This window comes from Myodes glareolus, chromosome 1 (assembly GCF_982192425.1).
Source record: "Myodes glareolus chromosome 1, mMyoGla1.1, whole genome shotgun sequence".
Lineage (NCBI taxonomy): Eukaryota > Metazoa > Chordata > Mammalia > Rodentia > Cricetidae > Myodes > Myodes glareolus.
The window spans coordinates 65,393,159-65,406,569 of record NC_142026.1 but is presented as its reverse complement, the minus strand read 5'-3'; the positions used below and the strand labels follow the sequence as shown (position 1 = coordinate 65,406,569).

General features: G+C 44.1%; 1 protein-coding gene across 2 annotated transcripts in view; it reads right to left on the bottom strand.

Annotated features, from left to right (window-relative positions):
• LOC125397387 (cytochrome P450 2A3-like) overlaps window positions 1-13,107 on the bottom strand; it is a 153,273-nt gene extending 140,166 nt beyond the window's left edge. Inside the window, exons 1-9 of one of the 2 annotated variants that reach the window (XM_087908651.1) lie at window positions 12,884-13,106; window positions 12,456-12,618; window positions 11,642-11,791; window positions 11,213-11,373; window positions 9,552-9,728; window positions 8,241-8,382; window positions 7,633-7,820; window positions 6,904-7,045; window positions 5,725-6,147 (exon numbers count right to left, since the gene is read on the bottom strand). In XM_087908651.1, the coding sequence (XP_087764777.1) occupies window positions 5,966-6,147; window positions 6,904-7,045; window positions 7,633-7,820; window positions 8,241-8,382; window positions 9,552-9,728; window positions 11,213-11,373; window positions 11,642-11,791; window positions 12,456-12,618; window positions 12,884-13,063 (1,485 nt within the window). In that variant the 5' untranslated portion in view covers window positions 13,064-13,106 and the 3' untranslated portion in view covers window positions 5,725-5,965. Of the gene's footprint in view, window positions 1-5,724; window positions 6,148-6,903; window positions 7,046-7,632; window positions 7,821-8,240; window positions 8,383-9,551; window positions 9,729-11,212; window positions 11,374-11,641; window positions 11,792-12,455; window positions 12,619-12,883 lie in introns of those variants that run through there. The other variant, XM_087908654.1, reaches the window with a different exon arrangement.
• Window positions 13,108-13,411: the final 304 nt, after the last annotated feature.

Here is a 13,411-nt window from a genome sequence, read left to right as displayed (position 1 = left end):
ATAGATAGATAGATAGATAGATAGATAGATAGATAGATAGATAGAGATAGAGAGAGGGGGGATAGATAGAATAGATAGAGAGAGAGAGAGGGAGAGAGAAACACAGAGAGAGACTGACCTTTCATTAAGTAATCGTCACAATCATGGAGCCTTTGTTTACCTTACTCTGATGAAAGGAGACCAAAGAAGACAGCCTTAGAAGGCAGTAGGGCAAGAGACCAACAAATTGAAGGGTGCAGTTAGCAGGAGGCCCAGCTCAGGCAGGGAAGTACATGGGGAATGTTTCCTCCTATCCTCTGTAGCTAGTAAAACATTTCATCAACCGAAAAATTCCTTGAGTTTGAGAGCCTGAGTCCAGCTATTGGATTGACCTCGGAGCTATGTATATGCCATTTGAGCCTGGGAACTCTGAAGTTCCAGTGGTGTCCTTTATACTCACTTAGTAGCATCCCTCTAGCAGGGTGACTAATACTTAAGTAGTCTTCAAAGTAGAGTGGCAGGTCCCCCACTATGACCAATCTCAGAGCTGGGATTGCTTTCCAGGCTCCCAATGCACTGGGACATACTTCCTAGATAACCCCAGTCACCAGGAGTTAGCTGTCTCAGGAGGAAAGGAGCTTGCCCTGCTCACAGTCTGCAAGGCTAGAACTGGCCACCAGGGGCCACTGATATTCAAGAAAGCAAACTACTTAGATAAGGTCTTTGTAGGGAAAGGGAAGGGATGAGGGGTGGAACGTGGAGGATGAGGGGTGGGGTTATAGGGTACAGGAGAACAATGAAAAAACGATCCAAAAGATTGGCTGTTCATCCCCCACCATGTACATAACTGGTAGAATCAGACTTTCAAGGACCCAGAATGGAGTTGCTCAAACACCCCAACTTCTTTTTCTTTTGACCCTTAAGATTGTCATTTTAAAAAAATACTTTTAGAAATATGATTATTTTAATACTAATTAGAATCCTGACATTATCTTAATTTAAAAATCAGCCTTTAAAAAGTATCTTTTTTAATGTATATGTGTGTTTTGTCTGCACGTGTGTCTGCCCACCACATGTGTATCTGGTGTGCACTGAGGTTAGAAGAGGGTGTTGGAATCCCTGGAATTGGAGTTTCATCATGTGGGTGCCAGGAATCAAATCCAGGTCCTGTACAAGAGCAGCAAGTGCTCTTAACCACTGAGATGTCTCTCCAGACCAAACAAAAAACGATACTCGTTTGTTACTTTTTGTTCCTTTTAAAGTTATTTTATCTAGATTTATTTTTGAATTTTTTATTATTGGGAAATCAGCTAGGTTTTTTGTTTCCTTTTTTACTGATTTCTAATTTTTGTGATCTATAGTCTCCCCCTTCATGATGTTTTTCCCCACTCTCTTTGCTTTTATTTATTCAACATTGTTTTCTATGCCTCTATTGTCCCTGCTTCCTTCATTTCAATGAGGTACGATTCCCCGGATTACATGGAGTAATTTGAGGGACACAGCACATTCAATAATAGTTTTTCAGTTTCCAGGCTTGTGCTCACTGATGATTTATTTGTTCGTGACTGTAATAAAACTTGCATGACTCCCTTTTGTTTGGTTGTTTGTTTTTCAAAATAGGGTTTCTCAGTGTAGCCTTGGTTGTCCTGGAACTCACTCTCTAGACCAGGATGCTCTCCAACTTACAAGGATCTGTCTGCCTCTGCCTCCAAGTATGAGAATTAAAGGCATGCACCACCACTGTCCAGTTCTTGCATGACTCTTGATGTTGCTACTATTATGCCTGTTCCGGGAACTGAGTTTTTAGAGTAGTTGTTCTATAAGAATATCCCCAAAAGAAATCAGAAGACAGATATAACTAGTAAATGTGTAGATTGCAACAGAAACACACAATAAATATGAAAAAGCAAGGCAGCAGGACTCTTCCAGAGAAATCACAATTTACCAACTGCTGAATTCCAAAACTCTGAAATGAATCCCGAGACCCATCGTGGGGTCTAGTTGTTGACCTGATTGGCTTTTGCCTACTTTGTCTCTTTCCCCCTAAAAGCCTGGAAGAGAATCCAGGATGGGCACTAGGGAACAGAGAACCTCTACAGCTCAAGTGGAGCCCAGGGAGGGGTGGGAGACTAGAATGATGTTTCAGTAGGACTTTTGCCTGAACTGTACATTGTACCTCAGAATCATAGCTGTCAGAAGGACCTGCCAGGCATTCAAAATTAGGAACAGTAGCCACTAATATTGCAGAAAGAGCCCAACTATCCAAAGTTTCTAACTTACAGATTCTCCATGAATTACTGCTCATACCCTTAGGGAAGTTAGCAAGATGTGTATGTTGGTTACATTGAACATTTTAGTCTAATCATTTTTATTCTTTCATATATTCCACCCTAACGGAAGTTAACATTCCCTCCTCTCCAACCTCCCCTCTATCTCTTCTTTCCCACAGATCTATGCCCCCTCCAAGGCCTCCCAGGGATATTAACAACACCCAGTATAATATGCTATGTTAGGACTAGACACTTGACAATCATGTCAAGGCTGGATGAGGTAACCCAATAGGAGAAGGATCCCATATGTAGGCAAAGGAGTGAGCAACTGCCCCCATTCCCACTGATCAGAGTTCCACAAGAACACCAAGCTACTCAATCATGATGTATATTAAGGGATCCTAGATAAGAGCCCTATATGCTCCCTGATTTCTGTGATCCCCATAAGTCTTTGTCAATTGTTTCTGTGGGCCATGTTTTCTAGGTGTCCCTGACCCCTCTGGTTCCTATGATCCTTCCTCCACCTTCTCTGCAATACCTCTTATTCTTATTCTTGATGGATGTTTCTCATTTGATGTGTGTGTGTGTGTGTGTGTATGTGTGTGTGTGTGTGTGTGTGTTTCTCTGTGTATGTGAGCATCTGACATGAGGAAATGGCACAGCTCAAATGTTTGAGAGAGAAGAGGGTCGTGACATGCAAACAGAACGCAAGTTTTCTGGGCCAGCTATTCTTAATCACTCTTTCTTTACCCAGTATTGAAATATTTGCCTGAAAACCGAGAGGGCAGCAAGACAACACAACTAGCTGAGTACCCCAAACCATTACTGTGATGTAATGAACCTAGCACCTCCTTCAGCACTTTCTCTGTAACTACTGATGTGATAAGCTAGGGAACTGATAAGATATATGAACAGCTAATGGTCACTACATAAAAGGATGAAATACCTAGATAGACAACCTTGCTCACGGGTAGTTTCTTCTTCCTCATTCTCAGGCCCATGCTGTGGTAGTCCCTCTATTATATCTTCACTACGGTTCCCTACTGAAGTTATGACCATCAGTCTGTGCTCAGCTGGGTTCCTTCAATCTCTAGGGTACTTTGTGCTCCTGTCACCCACTGCTGGGTATCCAGATTGGAGGGAAAATTTCATTTGTTTGCTGATTCTCCTCCTTGATTCTTCTTTTGCCCACCTTGTTAAGTGTATCATCTCCTCATTATACTTTTGGACTATGGCTTCTTTGGTTTTGTGGCTGTGAGGGTTTGGAGGGTGGAAAGGGAAGGTGAAAATGATGTTAGGATATTATAACCTCAAAAATAAAGAAAATTATTTCTAAAATTAAAAAAAGAAAAAAAATCTCATTGAGATGAATCTTTCTGACCCATGGGTAATTTTATAAAGAACATTTATGATTCTGAGCTTTTTTTAAAAAGTCATTCCATGAATTTACCTATGTCTTCTACTATGGCTCATTCTGTAAGTTTGTCCATACTTATATTTGTTTCATTATTTAAGTGTTTTATGATTTACCATATGATATTTCTTTGAACCACTGTTATGTAAGTCTGCCTTGCTTTTGTTGGTGTGACTTAGCCATGGGATAATTGATACATGTATCAAAATATCAATTGTACTCTATTAATGCATATATTTTAAAGGCTTATTTTTGAATCATGTCTATTCGTGTGTGTTTCTCTGTGTAAATATGTGTAAATCTCCAGTGCACATGTTATCTAGAAGAGGATGTTGGATTCCCGGGAGCTATAGATGCTGGTGGCTTTGAGCTTCTGGACATTGATACAGTGAACCCAATTCAAGTCCTCTGCAAGAGCATCCTCTGCTTACAGCCACTAAGATATCTCCAGCCCCTAATATGTGTAATTTCTAATTTTCAGTGAAAGAAAAAAGTGATAAGCATATTTCTTAATTTCCCTATCCTTGTGGCTTTTGTGATTTAACTCTGCTGTTGATTTCTGACTTCATTTCCCCTTGTTCATTAGAGCTACTCTGGTTAATCTAATAATATAAAGTGATTGAAGATTCTATACCCTAACAAATAGCTTATCACAAAGAATGGTCCAGGCATGCTTCCACAGGATGTGTAGTGCCTGCTATTGAGCAGAACATAGTTGGACACAGTATACCTTGTCTCTGTAAACTGGGTCATATCTGTATAAGTTCTAACATTTTTTCCCAAGGTTACAGGGTTTATTAGTTTCCCCCCTCCCTTTCAGACAAAGGCTTGCTAGCCACTGTCTCTTCCCATGAAGGTGTGCCTCATTACTAAAATTGAACTAGCCTCTCTCTCCTCTGTGTGTGTAGACATTTTTGTATGTGCATGCAGGTGTGTGTGTATGCATGTAGAGCCCAGAGGACAGCACTGCATGTCTTCTCCAGTCTCCATCTACTTTGTTTATTTGAGACAGGATCTCTAATTAAATTAAGAATTCATGATCTGATTGAACTGGGCTGTCTTCAACACCCTCCCAGCATTAAGGTGACAAGCATGTGCCACCAGGTCTGACTTTTGATGGGTGCTGAGAATCCAAACTCAGGTCCTCATGATTCAACTGAACCATCTTCCCCACTCTTTTCTTTTCTCTACCAGTTCCCGAGGAACCATCTGCAGTATGCAGGATTGGAGTTTGCCACCAGGGCAGGGCTTGCAATGCAGTTCCCAAAGATGGTATCTCAATGCCCTGATACCCCTGCTCCCTAATGGGTATGCCTGATACTGACATCCTAATAATAAGAAAAGAGGCCCAGCTGATGTATCCACCATCATCAAGATGGTGCTTGCCTTGCTCAGTTGTCCATTCATCAGATTTATACTAGTGTCACTGGAGCAGATGCTTCTAAAACTCTTTACTGGCTCTGATCCCAGACCAGTAAGCAAATTCTCGGCCTTTGGAAACTAACTCATGCCAGAAGATGTGGTTCTGTGCATCCCAAAGAAACCCTGCAATGTGCACTTACACACACTTTCATGAATCAGCACACACTCATGTTTTCCTTGCTACCTCTGAAAATGTTGTTCTCCACCAAGGACCTCATTAATAGGCCCGATTCCACTTCTCCAGATGAATTCTGAGTCAAACGCAATGACTTTAACCAACAAGGTGATGATGCCTTGGTAATCAGTTCTACAAAGAAGATCAAAGTGTGGCTGAGATGATGATGAAACCACGTTAGTGGCTCACCCAAAGCTCTGGAATACCTCTTAGTAGCATAATGTGGCAATAGACTAAGATCTTGTTGTTTTATCTGACATGTGATGAAATTTGAAAGTTTGCCCAAGGCCAGAGCACACAGACATTCATTCAAGTATCACTGAGCTCTTGGATGGTGAGATTTTGGTAAACTTAGACAAAGGAAACATTCTAAGGTCAAGAATGCGCCTCACTAGTAAAATAGACTTGAATTCTCTTCCCTTCACATGCATTTGTGAGTGTTGAAATCACAAGACTCTTTAGCATAATCTTGACAAAGAATGTTTATTCCATAAATAATGTCTACTTTATTAATACTATTATAATTATTATCATTTACAACATAGTATAAATTTCCTTTTTCTCCCACTCTACCTTTGAAATGACAGCCTGTCTTCAGTAAGTTAATCATGTTCTCTCTATCTCAAGTTTTTCTGACCCTTTCTAAGTCCCAACGCCCCACTAGCCTGGTCTCCATCCCTCCCTTTACCCTCATCCAGCACTGCCTCAACGGGACAAGAAACTCATGGTATAGTTTGGCGGGATCGTGGCAAAGCCCACGAGTCTAGGAGACACATCGATATCCTGGGGTTCCTGTGGGGACCTGAAGCAGAAATTCTGCAGGATGTTTGTGAGGAAGAGAAAAAGCTCCATTCTAGCCAGTCCTTCTCCAAAGCAGTACCGTTTTCCTAAAGAGAAGAGACAGGGAGGGTAAAGCCTGTTCTTTACATCATCCTTATAGCAAATTCCTGACTGTATTCTCCATGGGAGGAAGGGCTGAGACCTTTAAAGAAGGCTCTAATCTCTGAGCCTCAGTTTCCTTTGTACTGTGGTGAGTTGATCCTCACCAGGCTGTAACAATGAGAAATGTGGATCCCATTCTCTAGAGAGGTACTCTTCAGTATGGATGCCACGTAGCAACATCCTTCCTTCCTTCCTCCCTCCCTCTCTTTCTTTTTTCCCTTCCTCCCTACCTACCTCTATCCCTTCCTTCTTTCCTTCCTTCATTCCTTCCTTTATTTCTCTCTTTTTTCTTCTTTGTTCTGATTTTCTGAGACAGGGTTTCTCTGTGTAATAGTCCTGGCTGTCCTACAACTCACTCTGTAGACCAGGCTGCCCTTGAAATCACTAAGGTCCTCCAGTCTCTGCCTCCAGAGTGCTGGGATTAAAGGTGACTGCCACCACACGCAGCTGCAACATCTTTCTAAGAAATGGTTGTGTGACCTGAGAGAGACCTCTAACTTAGTTTAAGACTTCATTCCCATAATCTATCACTACAGTTTAACCATCACTTCTCCAGGGTTCAGTGGTTGGGAAGTATGGGAGTTGCAGACAACTAACTGGCTGAGTGTTTGATCCAAGAGAATCTTCCAAGATGGAGAGATACAGATGAGGTAACTGTGTTGGTGTGAACAGTGGTCTGGTACTAGACAGTGCCCTCTTACCTATGGAAAAGGGAACAAATGCATCATTCTTCTTAAACTGCCCCTTGTCATCCAGGAAGTGATTTGGGTTGAAGTCTTTGGGGTTGGAGAAGAATTTGGGGTCCCTCAGCACAGAGCCCAGCATAGGAAACACTTCAGTGCCCTGTGGAGGAGGAAGGTTTGATTGATAAGTTAGATTTCGATGGGTGTTCTGTTGGCCGATAGGGGTGAGAGGGGTGAGATAAAGATAATATATGTGAGTTGAAGAGGTTTTGAGGGAGCGGCTTTGAGGGATGTGAGGCCATCATCCTGGAGACACGATTTGTGGGACTCATGTTATAGAATACAGGATGAATGGGTGACATGGGGTCTGTGTTCTGTGGTGGGAGGTTGAAGAATATGTGTTTCATGTTTAGCAAGTCAAGAACTGAAGGGTATTGAATTTATGTACCCCTAAACAGGATACATGGCAGACATGTCACTCCTGTCTCTGACAGGAGATCTAGGTAAACTGAGTTTATGTCTTGAGACTCGATGATTGAGAGGCATGGAGTTTAAACTCTGGGGTCAGAAAGGCTGGTGGGAAACCCAAGATATAGGAGATTCTATATAGGAGACTGGAGGGATGTGTTGGCAGAGGGAGCCTGTAACTGAGAAAGTGAGAGAGGACTGGGTGGTTTCTAATGAGGAAGGGGTCCAGCAGGGCCATGAAGAAGCTTGGAGATTACTATAGGTTGGGTGAGTCAGCACCTTGGGGATGAGGAAGTCACGGAACTTGGTGTCCTTGGTGACCCTGCGAGCCACACCCATGGGGATCATGTCTCCACATCTCTGGATCTCATGGATGACAGCCTCTGTGTAGGGCATCTTCAAGTGATCCTCATATTTGGGCTGCCGGTTCTTGCCAATCACCCTGTCAATCTCCTCTTGGACTTTGGCTGAGAAGAAAAGGCATGTGGTTAGGAGTTCAAGAACCTCACCCTAAGGGTGATAGTGCAAAATGGTAGAACTGAACGGAGGCCATTAAACAGTGTATGACATTGTCAATCATTTTCAGTATGTGAGAGTCATAGGCATTGTAGGAGGAGGTTCATTTTAACTGGGTCATACCAGAAGCATAAGAGAATTGTAAGGAAGAGGATTTAGGCAGGGTCTTCAGGACAGGAAAGGAGGTCCTATGAGGTTCAGTTGAACAATGCACCAATTGATTCAACAACTAGAGGCTGGTGCCCCCAGTTCTCTCTCTATCTCTGTAGAGAAGGGAGTAGCTATCTAAGAGTCCAGTTTCTTGAGAGAGGTTGGGGATGATCAGAGAAGCATGTTTAGAATCTACAACATCACTCCCCTTGCAGTCTTACCCTGTACATCTGGGTGCTTCATAAGCAATAGAAAGCTGTAGCGAAGGGTGGTGCTGACAGTCTCTGTACCGGCAAAGAAGAGGTTCAGTGTCGTCAGCACTAAGTTCTTCATGTAGAACTCTGTATTAGGGTTCTTCTTCTCCTGTGGGGATGGAAGAATTCACATTCAACCCACTACTTATGCTCTTGGTGCCCTTCTGTTTTAACTGCTTTCCCTGCCCTAATTCACTTCTCTTTGACCCAGACCTAAGGTGAGAAAAGAGATTCTGGCTACGTCAGCTTCTCTCCAGATTCCAGAGCTTTGGAAGTGATCCAGTGCCCTAAATCAGTGCTCTTCTGTCATTCATGACTTAGTTTATTGTCTGATCTTTAATGACAAATTAAATTGTCAGTTTTTATTTAATGTGCATTGGTGTTTTACCAAGAATGTTGGGTTCTCTGAAACTAGTGTTACAGACAGCTGTGATTCGCCATGTGGGTGTTGGGAATTGAACCCAGGTCCCCTAGAAGAGCAGCCAGTCCTCATAACGACTGAGTCACTTCTCCAGCCTTCAGACAATGAGTTTTAGGCAATAGGAAATTATTTTTTAATTATAATCCTTAATATTCCTTAAAGGAATTCCTTGCCTCAGCCCTTTGCACTTCAGAGTGTATGAAGTTTCTTCTTGGCCAGACACCACACACCGGTAATCCCCGCCTCCAGAAAGCAGACTTGGGAGGACCGCCACTGGTTTGAGGCTAGCCTGCCCTACACAGCAAGTTTTGGGACAGTCAGGTCTACATTAGCAAGATTCTGTCTTAAAAACAATAATGACAAAAATCTCCATATCTGTTTGAAACAAGTAGTAAGTCACAAGTAAAGTTCAGGTCACACAGATATAAACAGTCATGAGGACAAGCAAAGGCAAATGGTGTGTTAGCTGAAAGCACCAGCCCGAGTCAGTGAGGTAGGATTCATGGCCTTCTTTCTGTGGTAGTAGAAGTTCCCCTATATTCACAGAGCTGCAGCCTCCTCATTTGTAGAATGGGAGTCAAAGCACAACCATTCTCAAGACTTGTGTGTACTAAATACATGAGTAAAACTAAGCCTTTAAAACAGTGCCTGGAACATGACAGCCTTGTGTACTGGCTGCTTTCCTAGCCTGTACACCCTCGTGAGAACAAGGGGTAGTGGATGGAACAATGATGTTGAATGAAGATTATAGCCATGGGACTAATGAGTTGTCCTCTGTTAACTCCCTCCTACCTGTCCCTGATTTCATCCTACTTGGCTTTGAACCTCCCACCATGCTCCCTGGCTTCTGGGTTTACCTCCTGCATACGGATGAGGAAGGAGTCAATGAAGTCCCTTGGGGAATTGGGATCCAGGGTACTCTGGTTCTGTTCCACCTTCTTGGTTATGAAGTCCTCCAGCCCCTTCAGTTCCTTAAAGGCCTGTTGCTGTGGCCCTGGCAGGTGCTTCATCACTGAAGAGAACATCTCATAGAGCTGATGGTGGGAAGGGGATGAGAAACCAAGGCAGCTGTCACTAGACAAAACCCAACAAATGTGGCATCTGTCTTAGGATGAGGGTTGTACATATCACCTGTCCAGGAGTTTAGGCATCTAGGTTCGGCTGTGTGACAACAGAATTCTTATAGTTTAAGCCTGAGGGCTATTATCCAAGGTTTTAAGTGAGATAAATTTGGGAACACATGCAAGTTTGGGGTGTTCAGGTGAGACTGGGGTGGGAGGCATCCAGTCATTGGATAGAATTTACCTATGTAGCTGTATAGGTGGTTGGGTAGGAGTTACCTATGTAGATGTTTAGGAGGTTGGTGATTTCATCTGGGGACAGCTGTTCTTACACTGATGGGGTTTGGATTGGTGAATTCTAACAGGCTTTCCAACATTCAGTGGGTGCTGGATAGTCATAATAGATAAATTACGCAATCAACCTAAGTGTCCAAAAGCAGCACAATGGAAAAGGAAAATGTGATCCATATACACAACTGAATATTTTTCAGCCAATAAAAAAATTTATGGCATTTTCAGGAAAGTGGGTCCACCTGGAGATAACTATTAAGCAAATTTAACTAGTCTTAGAGACTCAGTATTTTTTTCATTTGTCATAGAAATATGTTAAATCTTGTGTCTATGCATATATGTGTACATGTGTATCACTTGGAAGTAGAAAAAAAGCTGTCTCAGAGGACAAAGAGGACTAAAGGAGAATGAAGTATGAGAAAAGGCAAGGCAGGGGTCATGGGAGTGATTGACTCAATACACAATATATGTTTGACCAAAAATAAATTTAAAATAGGTATTTTAAAGTAGTGCTGATATTCACAAGTTCACCTGCATTGCTATTCAAATGGCTGCATGGAGGACCCCACTTAGATGTGTTAGTGAGCTGTGGTGGAGGACCCTTAACTGGGGTGTTTGAGGTAGAGTCTGGGCAGACATTTTACTTAGAGATGCAGGGGTTTAGGTATTCCCATGGCTGAGGAAAGAGCTCATCTACAAAGTCCATGGACTTGCTCTGTATGTTTTGCAGATGGCACATGATTTGAGTGACCTGGATTTTGCAGCACCAGGCACTAGGGAACTGAAGAAGGCTAGTGCATTCAGCAGGCCTTCCTGTAGCAACCTTGGTTAGAGAGTGAAATGAATTGTCATGGTAATGTCCCACAGCTGAAACAGTTCTCTCTCTCTCTCTCTCTCTCTCTCTCTCTCTCTCTCTCTCTCTCTCTCTCTCTCTGTGTGTGTGTGTGTGTGTGTGTGTGTGTGTGTGTGTGTGTGTGTGTGTGTGTTTGAGCCTGTGTGAACTGCTGGCTCTGATTTCAGGCACAGCTCTAGAGACTGTGTACTGACATTGGTTCAGGCACAACTACCAGGTTACTTTGAAGGTAACTTTTGAAAGGAGGTTGTCAGTTTTGGAGTGAGCTGGCAGCTATGGTCTGGGGGTGGTAGGACAAGGTGAAACAGGTTACCTGCCCGGTGGAGGTAGATGCGAACTGGAAGCTTCCCAGCATCATCCTCAGCAGTGACAGGAACTCTTTGTCCTCATAGTCAAAGCGGTCCCCGAAAACGATGGAGCTAATGACATTGGACACTGTTCTGCTCAGGTAGAATGTAGGGTCAATGAGAGCACCTGTAGGTAAGGAGGAGGACAGAGAGAGAGACATGGGAGATAGGAAAAAGGCTTCCAGGATGGATAGCATCAGGTACTTTGTATCAGAGAATTCAAAATGAACTCGCTGCAGCACTGAGTCTTCCAACTCCACTAAAACCCAGACCCCGGGTCCCAGAGCAAGACCAGGACTTTCTTCCCTAGCCTAGTTCCCATCCTGGATGTTGGTGCTGTTTTTTAGGGTGTCTTCCCCTGGGTTGGTCCTGAGAATTTGCAGAGCTCTGCTTACCGTTTGTCTTCCGGAATGCCTCCAGGAGAAAGCCTGCCTCCTCTTGGATGCGCTCCTCTATGCCACGCTTGCCCACACCGAAGTCCCTCAGTGTGGCAATGGAGAAGCGCCTCAGCTGCTTGGCGCGCTCCCCACTGCTGAAGACTACACCTGGGAAGGAGAGTGAGGAGCAGGGAGAGGTCAGAGAAGAGGGATGTGGCTGACTACTGACCACCCTTGCTCCGTTTCCCAAGAGCGAGTTAGAGGTCAGTAGAAAGAGGGAGACAGAAGGAGGAGAGATGCCAGAGGCTCAGAGACAGAGGGACAGGGCAGAGGCTAGAGAAGGGAGATTGGGGATATTTTAAAGTGGATACTGTTGTGAAAGATTTATAATTGAGCTAGGGAAGAGAGGGAAATAAAGAAATAGGGAGAGAGGACAAAGAGAGTGTGGGAAGAGTCGAGATTGCTTGGGAACAGATTTCTGTAATACCCTGACAGTGGAAGAAGAAAGCAGCAGAAAGGAAGAGAGACAGCATCCTGGGCAATGACAGAAACTAAGAATAATGGGGTAGGGTGGGGGAAAACTCCGGAGTCCCTTAGAGGCACAGGATTCAGATAGAAAATCCCAAGAAGCAAGAGGAGGCATGGGTGGTTTGGAGGGGGAGGGGGATCAGAAGACACATACAGAGAAATACAGGAAGGTTAGGAATCTATGGTTCCAATACTGTCACAGCAGGAGGCAGCGATGCAGATGGAAGAGTCAGGGAGAAAACAGGGAAAACTGATGTCTTCCAATTGTTCCCTGCCACAATCCCCTGCATCTTGTTGCCCTCACCATAGCCTCTGAAGAGCCAGCTAAAGGTGGCCTGCTCGCCACGGTCACTGAATTCCTCAGCTTGATCCACCAGAGCCTCCTTGACTGCTTTCTGTCCACATAGTACCACAATTCGGCGAGAACCTAGGTAGATGGTGAACACAGGACCATAGCGTTCGCTGATCTGATGGAGGTGGATGAGCAAAGTTAGAGGAAAGAGGTCAGACCTTGATGACAATGCTGGGATTCATTTCTCTGGAGTTCTAACAGCTATCAGATGGGATGCCCCAAGATGTGGTCTCACATGCCTAGGAGTTGGTGACTGCCTCTTCAAAATTCCACTGGCCTGAAATTACATCCCCTAGGGTCAATACCCTACCACAAAACCTCTATCAAAACTGGACATCCCTCTGTGCTCCCATTCTACCCTTTGCCCTGCCCAGTGGCACCTTCATGAGGGAGTTGTACATCTGCTCTGTGTTCAGCTGAAGGTAGTTCCCGATGAAGGGCAGTGGGGTGGGTCCTGGAGGCAGCTTCCCTGAAAATTTCCTCTGCTTCCAGACAGACATGAAGACCAGAACAATGAGGAAGGCCAGCACAGTCACCAGGAGCAGTCCCGAGGTCAGCATGGTGGCAATGAGGGTGACAGACAGATGGCAATGGCTGGATTCGTTTGCTTTTATACATCCTGAGGTAGAAGGGTGGCCTTTGGCCTTGATTATACAACTGTTTCATTTCACTTCCAGACTACCACCCCCATCATGCAACTAGCTTGAGACACAGCCAACAGTCAGGCAGGAGGAGGCCCAATGAGGGATTAACAGGGAGTGGACTGAATTTTTGACATCCGAGGAGGAAGTACTACAGGTCTCTGTGTTACAGAAGAATGGGATGGTAGACAAAAGTCAGAACCGAATCCTTCAGAAAATTTGTATTGGAGACCCTTCTGAGCTCTGAGTGTGGGTTCTCCTGGGAAG